The following is a 24,820-nucleotide window of genomic DNA, read 5'->3' as shown; positions in this document are numbered from 1 at the left end:
GGAGCACACTAACCACCAGAGGGCAGCTCCTGCATTGAGCGTCTGTCCCCTGGTGGTCAGTGTGTGTCATAGTGACCACTCATTCCCAGTCTTTCTGCTGTTAGGGTCAGTTTGGATATTACCCATTTACTATATAGGATAGAGGCCTGGTGCACGGGTGGGGGCCGGCTGGTTTGCCCTAAAGAGTGTCCCGGATCAGGGTGGGGGTCCCGCTTGGGTGCCTGGCCAGCCTGGGTGAGGGGCTGATGGCTGTTTGCAGCTGGTCACATCCCCTTCAGGGTGGGGGGTCCCACTTGGGTGCCTGGCCAGTCTGGGTGAGGGGCTGAGGGCCGTTTTCAGGCTGGCTGGTGACTGAAGCTCCCAGCCTCTCCTTTTTCTCTCTCTTTTTTTTAATTCTGGGATTTATTTACCTTCTATAATTGAAACTTTGTTGCTGTCACTGCTCTGAGGCCACAGCCTGCTGAAAGCAGGTATCTGGGGTTTGTTTAGCTTCTATAATTGAAACTTAGTTGCTTTCAGAGCTCAGAGCCAGGCCGCAGGAGGTGGGGAACCTTGGCTTCCTCCATCACTGGAGCAAGCAAGCCTCCTTCTTGCTCCAGCTCCGTGGCTGCCGGCCGCCATCTTGGTTGGCAGTTAATTTGCATATCGCCCTGATTAGCCAATGGGAAGCATAGCAAAGGTACGGTCAGTTACCCTTTTGTCTTTTATTAGATAGGATATACTAGAGGCCCTGTGCATGAATTCATGCACGGGTGGGGTCCAGCCAGCCCTCCCCGATTGGGGCCGATTAGGCCAGGCGGGCTGGGGGAGGGGATGCAGAAGGTTGGCTGGCCAGCCCTGCCCTCGATTGGGGTTGGGCAGGGGCAACTGGGGGCAGGGCTGGCCTGGGGGATGAACCGTAGGCGTTTGGCTGGCTGGCCTCGCCCTCTGGTCAAACTCCCAGTCGAACTCCCAGTTGTGGGGACAATTTACATATTAGCCTTTTATTATATAGGAGATATATATATATATATATTCCTATCTAGTAAAGAGGGAATATGCTAATTGACCCTCACACTGTCTCAAAGATGGTGGCACACACAGCCACCAGATGGCGGCACCCAGTCTCCTCAGCCCCATCGAGGTAGCAGGCATGCGCCTGCCTCTGGAGTCCCCCAGTTCTCTCAGCCCCCCAGCTGCCCAGGGCCAGCCCGAGGTGCAGGCAAGCCTCGGATGGCGGCAGACCAGCCGCCCAGGGCTGCCTGAGGCTCAGGTAACCAGGGCCAGCTGAGGCTTGCACTGCCGGCAGTGGCAACAGCAGAGGTGTCATGAGGGCATCACCTTCCCCGGATCGTTGGGTCGCCTCCCACCCCTGAGGGCTCCCGGACTATGAGAGGGGGCAGGCCGGGCTGAGGGACCCCCTCCTCCAGTGCATGAATTTTCATGCAGGTGCATGTGTGTGTGTGTGTGTGTGTGTGTGTGTGTGTGTGTGTATTCTAGCAATATATGGAGAGTTGACTTAGTTTACAGTGACCATTGACCAATAGCTCTCATTAGCTAATGGTGATAGCTCATTTAAAGAATAACTTTAAAACAGTTTACGTAGACTTAAGTAGTAAAGAGTGTTTGCAGCCAAGGGTGGCCATCTACAGCAGCTAGGAGAAGCAGAACACTGGAAGACCTCGCTACTCAGGGGTCCAGGAGCCAGCAGCATCCTCACCACCTAGGAATCTGCTGGAAATGCAGGCTCTCGGGTCCCATCCCAGATATCCCACATCAGAATATGTATTTTAAACCACCTCAGGTTCATTCACTTATGCAGTAAATTTTGTAAAGCAATAAAGTGAAGTAGAACACTTAAGGGACGTGAACATCTTCCTCTTTTTGTTTTTTTTTTTTGTGTGTTTTAATAAACATTCGGAGCATTTTATGTTTCTCAGTGGAGATCCAGGCTGTTTTCCTCACCCCAGGCCTCCCAATATTGGTGCCTTCCTCAGATGACCTGGGAAGCAACCCCTTTTTACCCTCCTGCCAAGTTCTTGGTTGAAATGTCATTGTTGTTTTCTAAAATCACCTTATATTGTGAGAGGAGCAAAGAAAAGAGAGAAAGTTGAACAAGGCTAGCTTCAGTGGGGATTCAGGCTCCAAAGTTCACAATTAAAACCCACCGTGATGCTTTCACAGAGGAAGATGCTACAGAGACTGACTGTTTTTAGAGTAATCAACAGGGTGGCCTTGCATGTCTCTACACACGACAAAGGCATTTGCTTAAGGAAAGGAAAGTGTCCGGGTGAAAATCCTCGAGTACTTTTCTGTCAGACCATCTAAAATCAATTATCCTCAAAAAGCCCTTCTAAGCTCTAAAAAGGTAAAAGGAATGATTATTAATGAACCATTAAATTAACCATAATAACTGGGATAACAGTGCCAGATAGGTCAAATAAATGCTACAGAAGAATTATAACACTAATTAAAATATTTCTCCTGTGGGAACAAGTGGCCCAAGATGAGGTTATTTGTAGGAATGCTGGGAGGTGAAAATCACCACCGATGTGTAGAGAATTGAAGGAGCCAGGTCTCCATCTGACACAGAATCAGCTGTGAATTCGAGCCCCTGCGACTCTCTGAATGTGGGCTTGGAAATAAGAACTTTGAACAAGCTCACCAAGGTATTTCTATAAACACCAAGTTTCAGGGATCTGCCTGTGGAAGGCTTGTCCTGAATTTGTGATATGAATCAGAGACCTTTGGGCACCATATCACTACCTAATGTAGCAGTTCTTAAGGTGGCCCATGAACCTCTGGAGGTCCCCAAGACCCTTTCAGTAATTCTGCAACATCATAATGATGTTAATAGTATGCTAAGACTGTCTTTGCCTTTTTTCACTGTGTTGATACTTGCAAATGCGATAATAGGGGTACAACTGCTCAGCATAATTCAAGGTAGTGGCACCCAACCGTTTGTCATTGTACTATATTCTTCACCAGCATATAGCAACTTGCTATAAAAAACAAGAATGCTGCTTTTCCCTAAGATATCCCAGATGAGGCAGTAAAAAGTGTTAATTTCAAACCTTGCATACACGTTTTTTAATATGCATGTGACACAATGGGAAGTATGCATATATCATGCCTCCTGCTCACTGAGTGACGTACTATGGTTTCTTAAGGAAAAATATCCCTGTGATTGTTTGAGTTGCAAGCTAAACTCATCACATTTTTAATGAAGGACGATTTTTCTTTTTTTGCAAGAATGATGGATACTTTGTGGTTTTTCACTTTGGATATTTGGTAAACATTTCCTCTAAAGTAAATGAAGTTTACATGTCACTGTAAGGAAACCGAGTATTTGTTCATAATTGAGCTTTCAAGGGAAAATTAGAATTTGAGAAACTTATCTGTCACTGTAAATTTGACAGGTTCCCAATACTTAAAACTTTACGGATGAGATTGGTGGTGAAGTTAGCAAATGTGATATTTTGATGTTATATCATAAAATGTGTCAGCATTTGGAAGATTTTTATAATTCAATGATTTTTTTTTTCAAATGAGGAATGCATGCCAGGATAAAAATCAAGGATAAAATATCTATTCAAAGGGCAATAACATTGATATGTTTTAATGTAACAATGTGAAAAGTTCACTAATATGGTTTTCTTGCAACTCAAGTTTAGGAAACTGCCACTCTCTGAGTTTTGGTGCAACATCAAAGAAGAATATCTACAGTTATATTGAAAGGCTATTACATACTCCTTTTTTTCCTAATTACATACCTGTGTGAATCTGGACATCCTTCACATATTTCAACCAAATCAAATCATGAGAACAGATTAAGTTTCAAACAGATATGAAAATCCAATTGTCTTCTATTAAGCCAAACATTAAACATATTTGCAAAAATGTGAAACAATGTACCTCTTCTCCCTAATTTTATTGTTTTGAAAAACATTAATGTTATTTATATTAATGTGTAATGTATTATTAAATGAATTATAATATTTTCTAAATGTAGCTTTAATGTCTAATACTATAAATATTGATGACAAAACCCAAATGAACAAAAAAAGCTCTTAGGGATCTTCATTATTTGTTAATAATGTAATGGGGTTTTGTGACTAAAAAGATTAAGAAACTTTGATCTAATCATGTATAAACAAACAAACAAACAAATAAATAAATAAATGGCTATGAAGATAAAGTTAGGGCTTCTCAATCTTGGTACTATTGGCATTTGGCTGGATAACCTTGGTGATGGGTCTGTCCTATACATTGGAGGGTGCCTAGAGGATCCCGGACCTCTACTCACTGGCTCAATGCCAGCAGCAGCCCCCATTTCTAAGTTGTAACAACCCAAACTCTCTCTAGACAGTGCCCCTGGAGGAGGAATGAATTCTGGTTCAGAACCGCAGCCATTGGTAAATGGGAAAAGGATGCTTAAAAAATGGGAAAAGACAACTTAAAGAGACTTCAATAGTATAAAAATACATGGAAAAATTCTGCCCTGCCAGTAAGCCAAGAAATGCATATCAAAATGATAATGTGCTTCCATTTAAAATCCATTAGGTTATCGAAGTAAACGTAAATGATAACAGGCCCTCTCCGGGAAGCTATGGTGAAGTTGGTGGGATTGTATAATTCCAGATAAGAAAAATTGATGCATCAAATTGGGGAAATAATTTGCAATGGCTTTCAAGGTCCATAAACACCTTTATGACATAGAAATACAAAGAGCATAGATTCTACAGTGTTAACATAGGTGCAAACTGTGCTATAGTTCAGATAGAGGTTGTATGTCAGGAGCTGGATTTGACTATAAAATCCCCCAGTCCAGAAACTGGTTTGGAAGAAAATGAACATTTTCACGACAAAAAAAATCAAGATATCTTTTTGTTTATAAGCTGAAGCCTTAAAATATTAAACACTTTTTGAAAAACCAATAAAAAAAATCTATTGTGAAAAAAATAAAATCTGCATTAAACTAGAATTTTGGGCTCTGAAACTTTACTAGCTGTGGGACCTTCTTTTAAATATTTAAATAACATTTGAAAATCTGAAGACAATAATATTGTCTCCATAAATGATTATTGTGAGAACTGGCTTAGACAATAATGTAAGTGAACGTCCAGTTAAAAGTGGAAGATTCAATGCACTCCATTTATCTCCTGTCTCTGCTGAGACGCCACTAAAATGACAGTAAAAGATTTAAAAAGGCATAAAAAATATATAAGAAAAAAAGAGCAGATGTAAAGGGCCATTCGTAGATGAGAAGTTTCAAAAAAATTCTGGAAGACTAAATGTGGTCAGAGGAGAGGAATCTGGTCTAGCAAGATAAAGAAAACGAAGTGGTAAAGTGATGCGAACAAGGGGAGTTGACTTGCCCAATGGATCTCGCTTAAGACTCGGATCCTGGATGGATGAAGTTTGGAGAGTGTGTAAGTGAAATGTGAGGCTGAAAACAGGGGTGCTGATCAAAAATCTGTACATGAAAAAATCAAACTCTTGAACCTGGGATTCTATGTGTCTATCCACTACCGCCCAGGCAGGAGACAGGAGGTTTCATCTTCGAAGAGTTGGAGTACCTCCATACTCCTTTCACGACACCTGACTTTTAAATATTGACTCCTGAGGCTCCCTGGGTTAGGGGAGAAACACTGCAACATGAAAGAGAGCAGTCAATTCAAATGTGAAAAAGTGACCCCAGAGAAAATAGAGATAATACAAGAGTCAGAAAAATCTCTCTTCTTCCCTCCCTCCCACCCGCCCCCCCCTCCTAGTCAAAATAGTATCTTCAGAAAAGTTAGAGAAATGATTGCCTCTATACACAAGAGTGATGCTATGAGGAAAAGAGGAAACATTTACAGAACAGTAAATGGTTTTTAAAGGGAAAATGTATGATTGCTAAAATTTTAAACAAATGCTAGACAAGGATTGGTATTTGTCTAGAAAAGAGGATGGAAAGACCAAAAGAAGAAAAAGAAAATGAAAAAAAAAGAGAGAGTATTTAACAGTTAAACTGAAATGATAGAGTTCTGTAGGTGAAAAAATGTATGAATACTATAATAAACATATTGCCTGAATAAAATAGAATAATTGTAAATTCTATGATGAATTAAAAAAAAGCACCACACTATCAAAGGTAGACACCATAATGGTTAACAGTTCAGATTGTGGAGCCAGACTGCTATGTTCAAATCCCAGATCAGCAACTACAAGCTGCATGAACTTAGGTAAGTTACTTAACCTTTCAGTTCTTCGGTTTCCCCATCTTAAAACACGGATGAGACTTGTTCTTTCCTTACAGGGTTTTGAGAATTAATGGAGTTAACATATGTAAAGGACTTAAAATAGTGTCTAGTACATAGTAAGCTTTAAGTTAATTATACAATACTATAACAAAAATAGTATCCCAGTTGGCACTGAAGTGACCTGCTTTTATAGAATTACAAAATTAGCCACTCTGTATTTATTTCACTAAAAATAGTGGCATAACTACACCGGGAAGCTAGAAAGAAGGCATTGGATGATTTAAAACAGCCAACGTCTCATCTGTAATAGCAGGATGTAAATAGATAATGTCTGTAATCAATTACTTTAAAATAGCACATTATGTAGTGACATTGCCAATTCCCAGAAGAAACGGCAAAGAATTTCAATGCAGTTGCCCCTGGGCCACAGGACTGGGGAGTTGAAAAAGGTGAAGCAAGGAATGATTTGACTATTTGATTTCCCAACTATGTGCCCTGGTTGGTTACTTTGAGATTTTTTAATTAAAGAATGAAAAAGGTTAATATATATGAATTGGCTGTCAGCGCCTGGCATATAAAAGTAGGCACTCAATACGTTTTAGTTCCATTTTATTCATTTCAGTAATTCCACTCCTGGGGATTTTTCCTATTTCAAGATATAGTACCAAAAGAAAAACATGAATAAATATGTTTATTGCTGGGTTATTCATAACAACAAATAACTGGAAATGACCTAAATTTTCAACCATACGGGAATGGTTAAGAATTATGCAAAAACCTGATGGAATGCTATGAACCAAGACCATAAGTTTATCATTCAGACGGCTATGAATTGGCTATAACCTACCACACACACACACACACACACACACACACACACACACACACACAGGGTCTCTGATGTGTTCAGACTAGGAAACAGAAACCTGAGAAAGACAAGGTATCTGAGCAGAGGAGATGCAGCTATAGTGTGTCTTAGGGCAACTTCCTCTCGCCCCCAGAGTCTCTGTGGATGGCTCACAGATGCTTGGGTCACTATGCCAGGGGAGTTGTTTTTTTTTTGTTGTTGTTTTTTAGCTGTGGCCTTTTATACTTAGAATTCACATCACTATTCAGGAGCATATATATTCACAATCTATGCCATTAATAGCAATTATTACTGATATGAAGGAGCCCCCTCCCTCATTTTACAGTCAGACCCAGCATCAGCAAAGCCCGGGCTCTCTGGAAGGCATCCTTAGCAGTGGCTCAGCCTCCAGCCAGACAAGACTTAGCAAAACCATTTGTTGACAAAGATATCGATGAAAACTATGACAATGATGAACAAAATGTATGATGTAATGCACTAGAGTCTCCATCAGAACCTACAGACAAGGCCTATAGCTCTCACAGATAATATGAGTTGGGCAAGCCAGGCTCTTGAATCTCTGGATGTGACCATGGGTGTCTACCACCCACCTCTTAGATTCATGCTTGTCAGCCTCTTCATTCATCAGAGCCTCTGGGAGGCCTCGCTAAAGCTCAGATTGCCAGGTTCCCCCGCAGAGTTCCGATGCAGCAGGTCGAGGTGTGGGAGTGTGGTTATGTACACTCCTAACAAATTCTCAGGTAATGCTGTTGGTTTACAACCAAACTTTGAAGACCATTGTGTTACAGGCACAGCATTTACCTAAACCAACTGGGATGAAAATTGAGACTTTGAAGAGGGAAGAGAAAGGCAGGTGGAAAAGTTTTCTAAGGGTCCCCCATCTGTCCTTTGTCCCAATGTCCACTGGGGTGAACCTTGCTTTGGTGGCCTTACCATTGCCACCCCCTTCCTGAGCTCCCTCCCAAGATTCTCCCACTGAACCAAGCATCCCCGATCGGCTTCCTGAACTGAAACATGACAACCTTACCCCATCTGCCTGCAGCCCATGAGTTGATGCAAGGGGCCACCTTTGCAGGTTCCAAGAAATTATGCATTCTTTATGGAGGAAATGAACACCTCAAGGCAAACTATAATTAGGAATTCTTCAATTCGGTTTATGCTTTTTCAATTAGACACTCTATAATTTTAATCATGGGAGCATTAACATGTTTCTGTAATTTATATACCTGGGGTATAATTAAGCCCGGGGAACACATCGCTCTAAACCTGAATGTGCGTGATTGTTTCCTGTCACACTTGCGGTACCACGGGTCCCTGGTGGCGAGACGGTGCCAGTTTCAGAGCCGTCTGTGGGCTGCAGAGGTCGGTGAGCAGCCCCCTGGCTTTGGGAATGTAAAGGCTGTTGTAGACCTTGTGCTGCCCTTGAACATCTGGCTCATGTGTGGAATCTGCATCCCAAAGCTTCAGCTCCTATTGTGACTTTCAAAACATTGCCACCATTGGAAACTGCTTTAGACAACTATTCTTGGAAACTAATTTCAATTAAGCAGGAACAGGGTGTCCTGGCAGGGGAGACGTTATCTGCGAGCAGATGGCTTTGAAGCTAAGAAACTGAACAATAGGCTGAAACTTAGCCTGGATGGGGACCAAGCTCCTTTTTTCCCCCATTGATTCCTCTTCTCACTTACTCTAATGCTGCTCCTCTCTCACCATTTCTCCTCTGCCTTTTAGCTACAAAGCAGGCCCTGCATCCTATGTGCAAGGTAGTTCTCTTGGGATTCTGAGCAGTTCTGCAAATTCAAGGAATTCGGAGGCACACAGAAAGTTTTTTGTGCTTATTCAGACTGCACCTCTGAACTTTCTGAAGGTTAAAAAACTTCCTTCCCACCCCCCTCATCTTCCTGCTCTCCCCACAATAGCAAATTCAGATTTGCTGACTGCAATAAAAGGAGAAAGAACATAATCAAAACTGGCCCGGGGGACAATGCCTACAGATTCCATCCCTGCTGAGTGACATGCCCATATTGCTGCGGCATTTGGGCACTCAATAGATTTTGTCTGATCTTAGGAAATATGAGACTTCTTATAGCGTGAAAGTAGGAATTGGATTTGGTGCTCCCAGACTGCACTACCCTTCCACAGGAGAATACAGATCTGTTCGGATCCTGCTGCTCAGGCTCACCAAACACCCATCTCCTCCCTAAGCCCCACATCTGCATAGAAGTGATATATTCAGATATGCTATCAGCATGCAGCAACACAGCACGGATTATGACAGGCGCCAGTCCTTGTCGTCACCATCAGAACATAGGGGCGTGTTTTCGGCCCCCACGTGGACAAGGATAGAGGAAGGGGGTGGCAGAGATCTGAGTTCAGCTCTTATGAGCTAACACTGATTATCTCCCTGCTGAAACACATACCAAAAGAAACACCAGAGTTTCAAAAGCTGTAAAACCAACAGGGGCAGCTCCACAATGAAATGCAAAACAATCGCTTCTCCAAGCCTTGAGAATGCGTCAACATTGGCACCAGGGAAGACAATACCTGGCTCCCTGCTCAGGCTCCCTCCCCGACCCCGAGGCCACCTACAGACTAGCCCAGGAGTGCTCAAGCTGTGGTTCAAGCCCAGCAGGGTGGGCGTTGTCTGGGAGCTTGTTCAACATTGGGAATGTAAAGGCTGTTGTAGACCCTGTGATGCCCTTAAACACGCAGATTCTCAGGCCCATCCCATTTCCCCTGGGATGAGCAGGGATCTACATATTTCCTTGCTCCCCAAGTGATATTCACTGAGGTGTGAAAACTCGGGGTAACCTATTTCCCAGACTTCATCCCAGCGAGGTGCAGCAATGGAATGTGGGAAGTCTAGTGTAGGAGGCCAGTGTCTCAGCAGCACATCAGCTCAACCATAGGTCCCTCTCTGGCTGCGGGGACTTACTTTTTATGCCTGTGTCTAAGCCCCCATTATAGTTCTTAATTCTCATAACAGGATCCCTGGCTTTTTAAAAATATATATTTTATTGATTTTTTACAGAGAGTAACGGAGAGAGATAGAGAGTTAGAAATATCGATGAGAGAGAAACATTGATCAGCTGCCTCCTGCACATCTCCCACTGGGGATGTGCCCGCAACCAAGGTATATGCCCTTGACCGGAATCGAACCCGGGACCCTTCAGTCCGTAGGCCGATGCTCTATCCACTGAGCCAAACTAGTCAGGGCAGGATCCCTGGCTTTTTACCTGTGTCTCAAAAGCCTACATTCATGGCCTCTCTGAAACCAAACCTGGACCTTGCCCTCTTTTCACTAGCCCTCCTTGGGCCTAGAGCAGTAGAATAAAACAGAATCCTTTGTTTTATGGTGGAGATGCTGCTCAGTAGGGTAGCCACTAGCCACACAGGGCTACTTAGGACGTGAAATGTGGACAGTACAACTAATGAATTGAAGTTATAATCTAATTCAGTTTTAATTAATTTAAATATCCCACGTAGCTCTGGTTGCAGCATTAGTCAGTGTAGATCTAAAGTCTTGTCCTTGATTACCGCTTGTGTTACTGGCGCTGCTGCCCCTTGCCCTGGCCATGAATACGCCCTTTTTACATTTATAATCTTTATAAATTGCGTAGTGAGCCTACAACCAAGTAGACATGTACTGGAAAAGAAGAGAATGCGTTGCGTAGTGAGCCTACAACCAAGTAGACATGTACTGGAAAAGAAGAGAATGCGTTGTGTTGTGAAAGGGGGTTAAGCACCCATTTCTTCTGCCTAGTGGCGGAGACTTGAAGCTTTAAGCTGTTCTTTTCCTACTAAAAAGCCAGAGCTTTCAGGATCACTTCTCTCACTGCTGCCCGGAGGAGGCATCCCTCTGAGCGGCTGCCACTGGCAGGAGCCAGCACTGTGCAGAAGGCTTCTGCAGGAGAGCCAACCTCCGTGGATGCACTGGCTCAGGAGAGCATCAGTGGATCAGGCTATAGAAATGCACTGATGGAGTTCCGCATGCAAAGTCTGACCTGTGGGCGGCTGCAGACCCAGAGAGGGAGAGCCATCGGTTGTCAGCTGTGCAGGATCTGAGGCAAAGCAGTGATGCCAACTGTCACAGGGCCGGGGGCAGCATGAGAAGGAAAAGTCAGCAGGGAAAGCACTGGGAAAAAGTGAGACCCAGGAGAAGGCATCTTGCAGAGACACTGGCTCCTGCAAAGGATGTCACCAGCTGCCCAGGGGGAGAGGATTAACATAAGAATTAGCTGCTCAGACTGTCCTTCCATCCATAGCCTGGACTCTGTATTCCTTGACCCACTGGCTTTGGTGACTGACCTTCACCATGAAGCCATTACCATCCATCCACCATCACTGCCAACATGGCTACACCTATGGCCATAGTATTCCATAGCAGGGTTCCATTACTGAAGCCTCCCCTTCGATCATCTTACTCCCCGAATCCCTCTTCCGGTCTCTGCAGCCTCTCCCCACTTTGTACCCCTGTATAAGAGTTTTCAACAGGCTGAGACCGGTTTGGCTCAGTGGATAGAGCATCGGCCTGTGGACTGAAGGGTCCCGGGTTCGATTCCGGTCGGGGGCATGTGCCTGGGTTGCGGGCATATCCCCAGTGGGAGATGTGCAGGAGGCAGCTGATCGATGTTTCTCTCTCATCGATGTTTCTATCTCTCTAACTCTCTCCCTTCCTCTCTCTAAAAAATCAATATATATTTTTAAAAAAAAAGAGTTTTCAACAGTATCGAGGTCGTCTGACCCTCAATATCTCTGTTACCTGCACCTCTACCTTCACAGGCTTTGTAGGTCAAGTCTGGAGTCTATGCTCCATGTCCAAGCACTTTTGTTGACACCATCAGCTTTGTTTTCCTGTGGCCCTCTATCAACTCGCGTGTCTCTCTTTGACGGTAAGACCTGCTCACAGTTCTTGGAGAAAATGAAACTGCACAATGTTGACCATCTTTCTTTTTAAAAAATGATTCTTCTTTTGACTTTCATGTTTGAACTCTGCTTTGATTGTCTTCTACCTCTCTGGCCAGTCCTGCTCTGCCTGTGTGGTTGCTGGAGAAGCGCAGATCTCTGTCTTGTCCCTCGCCTCTTCTCATACACATTCTCCCTGGATGAGGTCGTTCACTCAAACACCCCCTGAATGTGAATCCTAATTCTCAAGCCCCTGCTCAGATGCCTCCCCAGCACCCCAGCCTTTTGGGATTTAAATAGTCCCTGTGGTAGGAGGTGAACATGACGACCACACTCTGCTTTCCTTCATGCCAGCAGCAGTCTCGTCTCCATCTCTCCAGATGGCAGACAGTCCAAAATAGAACACTCTTCCCTCTTCATGTTCCAGCAACTGCTCCTGCTCCCTTTAAAATATTCTTTCTGAAACACCTGCTCTTCTTCCTTGGTTTGAGCTTAAGGACTATAATCCAGAATCCGTCAACACCAGACCCAATACTTACTAAGCTCGGTTGTTTGGGGGGCTGATAAAAGGAGACCTGCAATGCAATTAGGATGAGCAGATGTGGATGCAAAGCCACCTAAATTATTTGGGTGTCACCCTTCTTTCCTTTTCTTTGCCTGGGTAATCGGATTGCTGTTCTGTGCCACCCTCACCAGACTGACCCTGTCTCCTTGGATAGTTTCACTGGTGGTACTTATCTGTCCCATTAGTCATAGTTACATGGCCCCTTAGTCGCCATATGTACACGGTGGAACAGCCCCACAGGGAATAGCTCTGCAGCCATATTTATCCCATTATTCCTTATTGCTGGTCATTTCTTTTTGTATCTGGCTCCTCCTCTTTTCCAACCTGGTGCGATGAAGTCCTAGCACTTTCCGGCTTGGCGACAAGCGGTATGACTTGCAGAGCTAAGTCTCCTTGCCCATCTCCCAACTCCAAAGTGGAGTGCATTCTGTTCCTCATCTTCAGGCTCCAGAAAAGGTGGCCCAGAGAGCCAGGAACAAAGGAAAATCAATGACGTTTAGAAAAAGAGCATCTAAATGTAATCTCAGTTTCTCCTCTCTCCCCACGTGGACAGGGACTCATACACTCCCCAGGCCACACGTCAATAAGCCCTCCAGAGTTTCACTTGCCCATCCTCCTTGGACACCATCGTAGGCTGCTGTCTGAGAACCAGATGATAATGATGCCAGTTTTGCTCGCTGCAGCTCCATGGTCCAGCAAAGCCCTTCTGTGATTGTTTCAAGCGCTCTCACCCTGGGCTTCACAGCTATCACAGGGGTCCTGGAAGAAATTTGGCAATCGTTTCCTTTTCTTACCAATGATGTTTCTTATTTCTTTAAAAACTAGAGGCCCGGTTGGGCCCCTCAGCCTGACTTGCAGGGATCAGCCAAAACCTGTGCTCTGACATCCCCCGAGAGGTCCCAGATTGCAAGAGGGCGCAGACCAGGCCTAGGGACCTCACCGGTGCTCGATCGGGGCCAGGAAGGAACCAAGGGAGGGTTCCAGGGTGTGTTCGGTCCATCTCGCTCAGTCCCCATCAGCCAGACCCCAGCAGCAAGCTAACCTACCGGTCGGAGCGTCTGTCCCCGGGTGGTCAATGCACATCATAGCGACTGGTCGAACAGCTGAATGATCCGTCAGACACTTAGCATATTAGGCATATATATCTATATATAGATTGGCTGGATCTCCAATCTGTCCTGGAGCTCATCCTTGTGTATTTCAGAGCCTATAAGGCTAATTAGCTGCACGTGTCAGATGCAAAGGGCTCATTGGAGTGACGAGAACTGGCACTGACCTCAGAAGCCATTTGGCATGTTACACGGTCTACTAGCATTCCATCTGACATACCCCTCGTGCTCCACGCTGGAGTGGCACCCTCTGTGCACCATGCCTCAGGCAGGCCGTGAAAGCAGTCCACACATCCTAACTGCCTTGGAGAAGGTGCCTCAGAGGCCCCAGTGCTCACCTGGTCCACACATCAGGTCCTTGTCCAACTGGCTCCTAACACTCCCACTGGTTCCCAAGCCACCTTTACCATCAATGGTCTCTCCTGGACTTCCCTCCCTCAGTAATCCTCAGCTCAGAGAACGGCACCATCATCCACGCCAATGACCAACCCAGAAACCTGGGAGTCACCTGGACAATGTCTTTTCCTTTACACCCACCACCAGCTCCATAGAAAAGTCACCACCTAGTCATCCTCCCTCAAGTCTGAGCTCCATCACCACCACTACTCTGACCTGGTTCATCCTCTTTTCTCATCCTGACAACCATAACTGTCAACTGGTCTCTCTGACCCACTCTTGTCCCTCTGGTCTATTCTCCACAACGATGTCAGAAAGACCTTTTAAAAAAAGTAAGATGGATCACATTGTTTGCTTGCTTAAAGCCCCCCCCCCTTTTTTTTGGACTCCTCAATGCTTTTAGAATAGAAACAAAGACTGCGGTCTCTGGCTCTCTCTCCCAACCTCATCCTGTGCCTCTCTTTTTGTGTTTTCTCCCCATTACTGTCCTACTGGCCTCCTTTCAGTTTCTCTAACTTAATCCCTGGACTGAGTCTGACCCTCCTCTTATAAGAAGGAGTGAGACGTAGAAGGAAAGAAAACCAGTAAAGTGTGCATTGTCGAGCTGGCTCACATTTGGGAAATGGGCTCGATCCTAAAGCCAATGAGAGAGGAACAGTGTGGCAGCAGCCTCAGAAGGGTCCATCTGAAGGACAGGAGTCAGGGCATGGATGCCTAGACTCCCCTCCCCCACTGGCTGAAGGTTGCTCCTACAGTGTCAAATCCTTTGCACTTCTGACCTGCCTGCTCAGACTGAAGAAGATCCACAGGGCTTTGGAGAAAGCACCTAGGCCAGCGGTTCTCAACCTGTGGGTCGCGACCCCTTTGGCGGTCGAACGGCCCTTGCACAGGGGTCGCCTAAGACCATCCTGCATATCAGATATTTACATTACGATTCATAACAGTGGCAACATTACAGTTATGAAGTAGCAACGAAAATAATTTTATGGTTGGGTCACAACATGAGGAACTGTATTTAAAGGGCCAGAAGGTTGAGAACCACTGACCTAGGCAAAGCAGAAAAAGGCGGGACCTTGCAACTATCCATGGAACTGTCCAGCACAGCTACAGCTGAAAGCAGAGGGGGGTTGGTGACATGGACCCAGTAAGAATTGGCTGCTGCTAATAATAGCCAATCATTAGTGTCCGTGGCTCCGTCTGCACAGAGCTGTCTCTACCATTAGGATTTCAGCTGCACATGGGCCTGTTTTGATCATTTCTAAATCTTCAGTGCTCAGCAGTGTCTGGCACATGGTGTTTGTTCAAATTCAAATTAGGTATTTACTGACTTAATTAGTTAATGAATTGATAAACAAATGAAGGAGGGAACAGATAGACCTGACTCATCTCCTAGGATCTGGTCTCACCTCTCCTGCTTGGTGTGATTCTGTCTACCCACTCTGTGCCCAATATTGATAAGATCTCAGTTGAGGGAGCTCATGTGGATCCCAGTGCCCCTTCCTGAGGGGGATTTGGATTTTCTTTGTTTTGATCTCACACCCTAAGGAGGCATCTCCTCCAACTTGAGGGTATGGCTGACCTTATCTTGCTGGTCCTTCAGCAGCTGAGACACCCTAGCACTGTCTGCTTGCTTTGGTGTTTGTGAAAGGTGCTCGAATCTCAGGATCCATTGTTAAGGTAACATTGTCTCAAGGATTTGGGGACAACCTTGTAGATAACTGCACATTCCCTGATGCGTCACATGCTTGCCAACACCTGGCATGTGACAGCGCTCCCGTGCTGTGGGAGGAGCCTAGCACACAGGCACCAGCTCACAGCAGGGCTCCAAGAGTGCCCCATCCCATAGCTAGGGGGCAGGCAGCCGCTCCTGTCCCAGCAGCATGGCCACGCCAAGGAGCAAGTTGAGTAACTGCCAATTGCACTTTACACATTTTAGTTGACTGGATCTTCAAAACAATCTGTGACCTGGTAATGTATTCCCATTTTACCAACAAACAGCCTGAAGTTCAGAGAAGTAAGTAAATGGCCCAAGGGTGCCCCATGAGTCAACTGCATCAGATTTGATCTGCTTCCAGGAGCTGTCCCAAAGTACCAACTGGCAAGTTTGCTGTGGCTGGAAGAGCATGAGAGATGGAAGGTCATGGTCAGGGCCACACAAGAAGGTCACAGGCTCGTGGAGATGGAAAACGCAAGTCCCTGATAGAGGAGTGACCAGGACAGAGTGGGAGCCCAAGGAGGAGCTGGTGCATTCTGCTGCAGATGGGAATGGTCCTGCATGTGCCCACCAAATGCCCTCACACCTGTCAGGAAAAAGACCAAACCGCAAGTGGAGGTCTCTTTACCTGGCCCCTGCGGCTCATTGACTCTCACCCCTTCTCTGCTGCAGCCCACAGTGGTTCCATGAACACACTGTATGCCTTCTCTGCCTTGGCTCTTGCATAGGCTGCTTCCTCCTGGGTCACTAAGCACACGCCCCCTCATCCGACTGGTCCCAGATCAGGTAACCCTGCCTCCAAGAAGCTCTCCCTGCCTGAGCCACCAGGCTGAGGATGAATGCCTGCGCACCTGAACTCTGGGGAATCTCTGGCCAAGTCCACAGGCTCATCAGCAGTTTTTTCTTTTTCTGAATGTTCTTCCTATAGACCTGCACCATCTAAATTGGTAGCCATTAGCCACAACTTAAAAAAAAAATTAATTCCTCAGTCATATTTTAAGTGCTCAACAGCGACCTGTAGTTAGTGGTGACTATTTGGAGAACACAGAGATAGGACATTTTCATCATGGCAGGAGGTTCCACTGGACAGTGCTTACAGACTAGGGGGCAGATAAAACGGGCCAGTGAGGGGCACCTGCACAGTCCCGGCACCTGGCTCCTGCCAGGCGTGCAAAACAGATGTGCCGATTCACTCACTTAGGTTTTTTGTTGGTTTTATTTTTAGTGTCTACTAAATGCCAGGCACTGTCCCCAGGAAAGGGGATCTATTAGTGTCAAGCCTACCCCTTTCTTGGAGCTCACAGTCTAGTGAGGAACACACACGAAATAAACCCAGAGAAAACATGCAACACACGTGTAGCCCAATGAAAAGCTCAGGAAGGAATGATGAAGAAAGCACACAGGGCACTTGAGCAAAGCCTGGTAAGAGGGCAAGGCGAAAGGAAATAAAACCAGAAACGGGTCAGGGCCAGATTCTGGTGGGCCTTGAATTCCATGCTAAGAAGCTTGAACTTAAATGCGGTAGAAAGCCAGTGACCCATTTAAGAATTTTAAGCAGAAAAGTTAACTTGATCCAATTTGTGCATCTGAAGGACCATTCCAGCAGCTTGTGGGGGCTGGATAAAGATGATGAATGTATGCCAGGGAAACCAGCAAGGCGCCCTGGCAGGCTAGGAGAGTGGGGGGCGGGGTAGGTGGGGAAGGAGGGAGGGACAGAGGAGAGAAGAAAGAGATAATTCCCAAGCTGAGTCTGAGGTTGAGTGGACGGGCACCCTGACTGACTGGGTGAGGAGAGGGTGGGGGGAGAAAGGGGCGCCTCTAAGGAAGCCAGCTGGGGACCCAGGGGAGGGTCTGCTACAGAATCCGGGGCTCTTCCCGGCCCTACTTCAGGGACTGCATTAGGGGTGATTAATTCATGGCCAAGTTACTTTCTGAGGAAGGTTACTACAGATACATCAGCATGACAGGTGGGGCGTGGGGGAAGAAGGCCCGGCGTGTTCAAGTCAGAGCTGAATATTAGATTCTAGTCACTGTTTGATTGATCTTTTAAGCAATTCTGGGATTCTGTCACTTAAAAACCAATAAATCTTTGAAGGCCTGGGGAAAGCAATGCAAAAGCAATAAATCTCTATTGTGGAGCATTAGAAATATAGGCCAAGCTGCCGACGTGGTTTGGCTGGAGAGATGAGGGTGCGGGAGCCCACAGGGCAGTTTTCCCTCCCCATCTCCCCTCCTCGCCTCTGGGCCCGATCAATTCCACCAGAAAGTCAGACCCAAGGGGCTCCCAAGGGGCAGCAAGGGGCTGAGCATGGACAGAGCCCTGCTGGTGAGGCCGGGGGGCTGGGGTTCAGCTATGATGCTGTTAGAGGACAGGCAGACCCCACTCAGAGAGAGACATGCTGAGGTTCAAGTTACAGGCTCGCCCACACAGCCCAGAGTGAAGGGCCCCTGAGACCTCCTTTGCCTCCCCGTCACTTCCGAGTTGATGGCAGTTCCCTCGCCAGCATCCCCACTGAGTGGTTACTCAGTCATCACTTGAGGCCCCAGGCATGGGACACTCAGAACCTTCTAGGGGAGCAATGAACGCAAAGGCAGGAGGTGAGGTCCCTGTCCTGCGGTACAGGTAACAAGCTTGGTGACCTTGGGCCAATCATTTCACACCTTGACTACAGCTTCCTCTTCAGAAATGGAGAAGGTGTTTCCACCCACCTGATCTACTGGGTAAATGGCAATCGGATGATACAATGAAATTAAAGGAACTATCAGCTATGAATAGCATCCCGGGCATCCCTGACCCCATGCACTTAGTAAGCTCTTCATGTGCTGCAATCATGGCCTTTGTTGTTTTCTCAATTTTCTTCTTCCTTGACCTGCGGGACTCCACGTGGGCCCCCTGAGCTCATCTCTCCAGCCAGTCCTCTCCTCTCAGCCAACACAGTCACTGTCCTTACTGGCCTTGTCTTGCTGGTCCAGTTTCATTATCTGGTTTGTTTCCCTGCTGACGCCCCAGCTCCCTGCCCCATTCCCAGGAACACTTCCTGGATGCTAAACCTCAGGAGGACAGGCATGTGTGTAACCCACTTACCTCCCGCTCCTGGGACACAGCAAACGCTCAATTTGTTGAGTGACCTAATGGTCAGCTGCCTCCCAGCTGGGCACCCTAGTGCCCTGGCCTCACGGCGGACAGAGCTGAGGTAACGGAAATCTACTGTGACAGAGCCACTGCTGCCGTTGCGAGCTGCCCTGAAAGACTGCTGGGTGGCACGGGTTAGTCGCTTGCCCCTTCGTCAAATGCCCAGGCACCAGTCTGAAAATAGTCCCGGAAAGGAGTGTCCCCACCCTCAATGACCCAGAGCCCTGGGAAGAAACGCAGCCAGACCTCCCCACACGCGAAGCATTGCCCCTTTGGCAGTGACATTTATTTTCATTTTTTCCCATGGCAATGCCACCAAAATATGGCATGCCCAGCTTCCTCCTAGGGAGGTGCTAAGGTCTAGAGCAGGGGTGGGCAAACTTTTTGACTCGAGGGCCACAATGGGTTCTTAAACTGGACCGGAGGGCCGGAACAAAAGCATGGATGGAGTGTTTGTGTGAACTAATATAAATTCAAAGTAAACATCATTACATAAAAGGGTACGGTCTTTTATTTCAATAGTTTTATCCATTTCAAACGGGCCGAATCCGGCCCGCGGGCCGTAGTTTGCCCACGGCTGGTCTAGAGGAATGAGGGTTGGCTTAGGGTCAGTTTAAATGCTGCCCACACCGCTTGCTTACTTCGTGGTCTGCATCAACTCTCTGGGGTCTGTTTATCTCCGTTCCCATGACTGCAAAACGGGGAGACTGCTCTTGCCATGTTGTGAGGATACAGTTTATCTTTGGTGACAGGCATGCAGCAAGTCCTTGCTCATTAGATGAACGCTAGCAGGTCCTTTGCACTTGAAGACATGGAGCCTCATGCTACATTTCTGGGGGTAAGCCAGGAATCATGGGTGAACAACCATGGCCGTGAGGAGCTGCAGCATGCAGACCTCCTAATTTCTTGAGTCCCTGTGTCAGTTTTATTGAGTTCTCCTGGTTTTTTGTTGTTGTTTTTTGCTCCCTGCCAACTGTCATTTTTCACTGCTCCCCGGCACTTCCATTCCCACCTCTTAATTTACTGTGGTCTTAGGATGCATGAGATTACCAAACAGATGGGCAAGCTAAGAGCATGCAGGCTCAGAGGAAAGCGCAAGGGGCTTCTCTCTGTGGGAACTGGAAGAGCTTTCCCAGGAATGCCTGTTTGGGCAGCTCAGAGGTCCCCTTTGCTGGTCTCTGGAGGCAGGCAGGCCTGGATCCTAGTCCCAGCTTCATCACTTGCGGGCTCTGTGACTGAACTTCAGCTTCCTCATTTCTAATAGAAAGATCCTACTCTTAGGTTAGTCAAGGTTAAATTCTGGGAACACAGTAGTTGCTCAATAAAACATGGTGCTAATGACTTTGATGAGTTTTCAGAGTTTCATGGACATATAATCTGATTTATCCTGAGGATGGGACTCTAGTCCTCTGTACAAAATTTAACTTTATGCTGCTGGACCCATATTGCTTATTTCTCAGTACAATTTTTAAAAAAAGTTTTTTGGAAACTTTGTGCTGGAAAGAAGGTAGGGGATCTTAAGGAAAAAAGCAAAGGCCTTCCATCCCCACCATAGAATCAGGGTCTCGAAAAGCTTTGAAAATTTGAATAGGAAAGAAGCAGGCAACACTGTGACCTGGTGGCAGGACAGATTTTTCAAAATCCACTTTGAGCAGACCTTCCTAAGTTCCAAAGAGAAGCAGAAAAGCCAACGAAGAGACTCACTCTGACAGCCTGCCTTGCTGTGGCTTCTATATTTTATTTAGCCTCTGTGGAATCATTACCCTCCATACTTTCCAGATAAGCAAACCTCAGGCTCAGAGAGATGAAGTATCTGGTCCAAGGTTGCACGGCAGTGTTCTGAACCCAGGCTCCCTGTCACTAAGCTCCCATCCTTTCCATTGCCCCATAGAGAAGGCTGTGGGGAGTGGACGGAATCCACACCCCCAGGAACCCACCGTGGAAGCCAGGTAGCCAGGTCCCTCTGGAGGTAGTTTCGTAGGCTTGCAGCGTGAAAGGGGTTGCCTGGGTCTATTGTGTAAAAGTCCTGGGTGTGGGGTCAGCTGCACATGGATTGTGCAACATGGGATACACTGTTTCTCGTTTCTGGGCCTATTTTGCCATCTGGAAAGCTTTCAAAGATGTTGAAACATGACCAGTGCTGCTTCGTGAAAGAGGCACAAGCTGTGAAAGGGAGGCAGGCAAAGGTGGCCGAAGTGCAACATGTGCTTTAGCACCTGGAGGACCTGGGTTCAGTCTCAGCGTCCCTGCTTATTGTCTGTGCGCTCGTGGGAATTTCTGAGCCTGAGGATGAGAATAATAATATCTGAAAAGGAGGATAATAATATCTCAGTGTATAGACAGAACTGAATGACAATGTTATACGACAGTAACAGGAACAAAAGCAAGTAACTCAGCAACTATTTATTTGGTGTAAGAGCCACCAGCTGCCTGGGCTCACCACAGCCAGGTCCTGCAATGACCTATGTACAGGTGACAAGGCAAAAGTTCTCAGCTCAGGTGTCCCACAAACACTACACACGCCTGTTGCAAGGTCTGAAGATTCACCTGACTTAGAACAGAACATTGTTCAAAGCCTACGGAATTGAGGGGAACTTCCTAATTGCGGGCAACTGATTGGATCTGCCGCACTGCCTATAATTTCTGGGTAGAGTTGGATCCAGGTGGGAAAACAGATAACGAGCCCATCCCAATAGCCTCCTTCCTGGCTGGTCTCCTAGTCTCCAGTTTCATAAGAGTCACACTGCATCTGGCTCCCCAGGGCTCCTCAGAGAAGCCCGAGCATCTTAAACATGGCCCCACCGCCACCCCACCACTGCTGCCTTCATCTTTATGCCGAAGCAGACGGAACCACTCCTGGCTGCTCCCAGGACAGCAGGCTGCGTTTGTCCCCCATGCCTTTGCTCACGCTGGATCCTCTTACTGCTTTGGCAAAATCTCATACAACATTTAAGATCTAGCTCAGTGTCACCTCCTCTGGCAACTCTCCCCTCCGAGTCCTCATCATGACCCAGGCACATCTCCATACACATGCACTGTGTTGTAATTATCTTTTCATGTGTCTGTCTCCCCAGCGACAGTCTGGCTTTCTTTCGACCATGACTAGTTCACTGCTGTCTGCTAAGCAGTTAGACAGCCCCTGGCACAGAGGGAGTGCCCCATAAATACTTGTTGAATGGCTAAGTAAATGAATCGTTTTTATCCCCTGTGGCCCTCCCCCATTCCGGGCATCTAAGGTACTCAGTGCGTGCTTGTTGAACTGGACTGAGCCCATCTGAAAGCTGTTTCACCCTACACTCAACTTGATTTCAAGGGACTGCCGTCCTGTGATCGCTGAGCAAAGCTGGCAGTCAAGCTCGGAGCTGCTGCCCCTGTGCAAAGTGTAGCTGGTTTAAAAGAGATGCCCGCCTTCCTGGTAGCCACGTGCCAGGACCTGGCACTGGGGCAGCTCAGCCATGGAGAGGCTTTCATCACCTGGGCCATAAGCATGCTCCTGACCCCCAGCAACCTCTTGCGAAAATCAGCAGTAGGGCTGGGACTTCAAGCCCCAATGGGGGACCCTAGGACGCTAAGGCCCTACGCTGGCCCAGCCCAGAGGTCTGGCCCCATTCATGTCTCTGAGCAGGCAGGTTTCAGAGTTCAGCAAGTCTGCCCATTTGTCTGCTAATGCCAGTCAGACATGGAAAGATGATCTGGGCAGGAGGCTCAGTCTCCAGGCTCCCAACCCACTAAATAAATTTACTGTCCATGTGTTCCAGAAGGTTCTCTCCCAGCCTCCTCAGGTCCGCCTCGGCATGCTCCCTCAGAATCAGTTCCAACACCCATTGTGCAGAGAGAGGCTCCTGGCTCAGGGGCCCCCTGAACTGGGCATGGGCTGCTGGCCCTCCTCCTCCAGGAAGCCTGGCTCCTGGCCAGTCCGGCCCGAGCATTGATGGTGACACGACTCAGTGGGAGGTGTGCCTGGTGCAGAGAAGGAAAGTGTGAACTCTCGGCAAAGGCACCTCCTACCTGACAGGGGCTCCCCGGGACTGAGCAGGCTTCAGCATCACCGTGATGGTCGTGTCCGTTTCGTTGAGTGGGGTGTCTGTGTCATACTCAGGCATCGATGGAGCTGGGCAGAGAACAGAGAGAGTGTGGAGCTCAGCACAGGTCCCAAGCCCCACTCACTGCGGTGAAATCCTAGACCGTCCTGGCTTTGTAGCATTCATTCATTCATTCATTCATTCATTCCCCTTAAGGCCACCCCTAAGACACTCAGGATGACTGGAAGGAGGGTGTGTGGGGAAGCTTAGATGAGAGGCACATGGCATCCTAGGATTTCAGCAAAGAAGGTCCTGATCTCCAACCAGGCAGAGGGCTCCTCCAAGGTGCTGCAGAGCCTGGGGAAGGGTGGCAGTGATGTGGCCAGTAACCCTCAGCAATCAAAAAGTCCCACACGAATAAACAGATAAATGCAGGAAATGTAAGTACTCAACAAGGATGTGAGCACAGTCAACCTTGTTAAGCACATTAAAAATGTAAATTACAATGGTGATGAGTGATTCTTTTTTTTTTTTTTTCCTCATGAGACCCTCCCTCTCTCATCCCCAGCCCCACAGGAGTGAAACTAAATCTGATCCCTGGGGAAGGTAATTTAGCCATTTGCATTAAGTGCTATTAAAACCCACATCCCTTTTAATTCAGTATTTCAATTTCTGGAATTTAATCCCAAAGTTATAATCCAAACTGATGAATTAAACTTTATTCTGTAGCATGTTTATTGAAGCGTTATTTTATAAAATCATGGAAGCCGCAAATATATCCAACCACAGGGGAATGTTTAATTAAATTACGTCCGTCCGCTTGACAGAACATTATAATGAAAGCAATGTAGCAACATGGAAAATGCTTATGGTATAAACAGAAGTGAAAACATTAAGCTACCAAAAACACCATGGGTCTGTTATGCAAAATGTGCATGCATGCCAGCCAGAATTGCATAGACATTCTGAAACAATATAAATTGTAAAAAAGGCTCCCAGGTAATTCCGCCTGATGCTGACTGATGATGGAGGGGGCCCTACTGCAGACGGCAGGTGAAATCATGGACCATTGTGGCTTTGTAACATTCATTCATTCATCAGACATTTCATGAAGACCTCTGCTGTGCCCTGCCGTGCGTGCTAACAGGAATATTCCTGAAAATAAATCACATTTTTACAAGCCAATGTGTATGAAAAAATAAAGTACTACTTAATGCAACTGTGTAGTCTAATTTTTGGTGAATCGCTCAGTACGCCCTCTGGTCCGATGAGTGTAACTTTTACACATTAGTAAGTGTGTGGATTGGGTTTTCTTTGTGAGACTACAGAGGTAACATAGGAGGGGCAGCATTGCCTTGATCTCCAGTACTACACGGCGACAGCTGGCTCTGGCCTTTCTTCACTCCCAGGAAAATGAGGCATGGGGAAAAGCAAAGCAGCAACCACTTTCTGGAAGAGATACCTGAGATTTTGGTGGCGATCCTCGTGGTGACGGGGGGTCCGAAGCCCTTGGCTGTGCTGGCCTTGATGGTGAAGGAGTAGGTGGTCCCTGGGTACAGACCCACAAAGAGGTGGTGGGTTTCGTTCCGGAGCTTGAACACCTTCCCCCTCTGGCTGGAGAGGTCGGCACTCGGGTCCAGGGAGCCAACAGCCTTGTAGTTGATCTGCACAACAAGCGAGCAAGCAAACCGATTAACCCCTGGCTCGGGAAGCTGGCCGGCACTCAGGTGGAGGGACCTCAGGGGAGGACAGGAGAAGGCACACAGGCTTGGTCAGTGAGTTCCGATGCTGCTGTCCACCTTACAGGTCACCCAGCCTCGAAACAAGCCACCGTGGGCGCTCTGCACCACTGCTGCCCAATGGAAACACAACCCACACCATAGA

At 47.0% G+C, this 24,820-nt stretch overlaps 1 protein-coding gene across 9 annotated transcripts in view; it reads right to left on the bottom strand.

The window, feature by feature from the left end:
- Positions 1-24,820, bottom strand: part of PTPRT (protein tyrosine phosphatase receptor type T) — a 943,168-nt gene that overhangs the window by 214,235 nt on the left and 704,113 nt on the right. For all 9 annotated transcript variants that reach the window (XM_081096943.1, XM_081096945.1, XM_081096948.1 and 6 more), the window contains exons 10-11: positions 24,399-24,600; positions 22,923-23,025 (exon numbers count right to left, since the gene is read on the bottom strand). In XM_081096943.1, coding sequence (XP_080953069.1) covers positions 22,923-23,025; positions 24,399-24,600 — 305 coding nt within the window. The remainder of the gene's footprint in view (positions 1-22,922; positions 23,026-24,398; positions 24,601-24,820) is intronic.

Source organism: Myotis nattereri (assembly GCF_964212035.1).
Source record: "Myotis nattereri genome assembly, chromosome: 8".
Taxonomy (NCBI): domain Eukaryota; kingdom Metazoa; phylum Chordata; class Mammalia; order Chiroptera; family Vespertilionidae; genus Myotis; species Myotis nattereri.
This window is presented reverse-complemented; position numbering and strand designations above follow the sequence as displayed.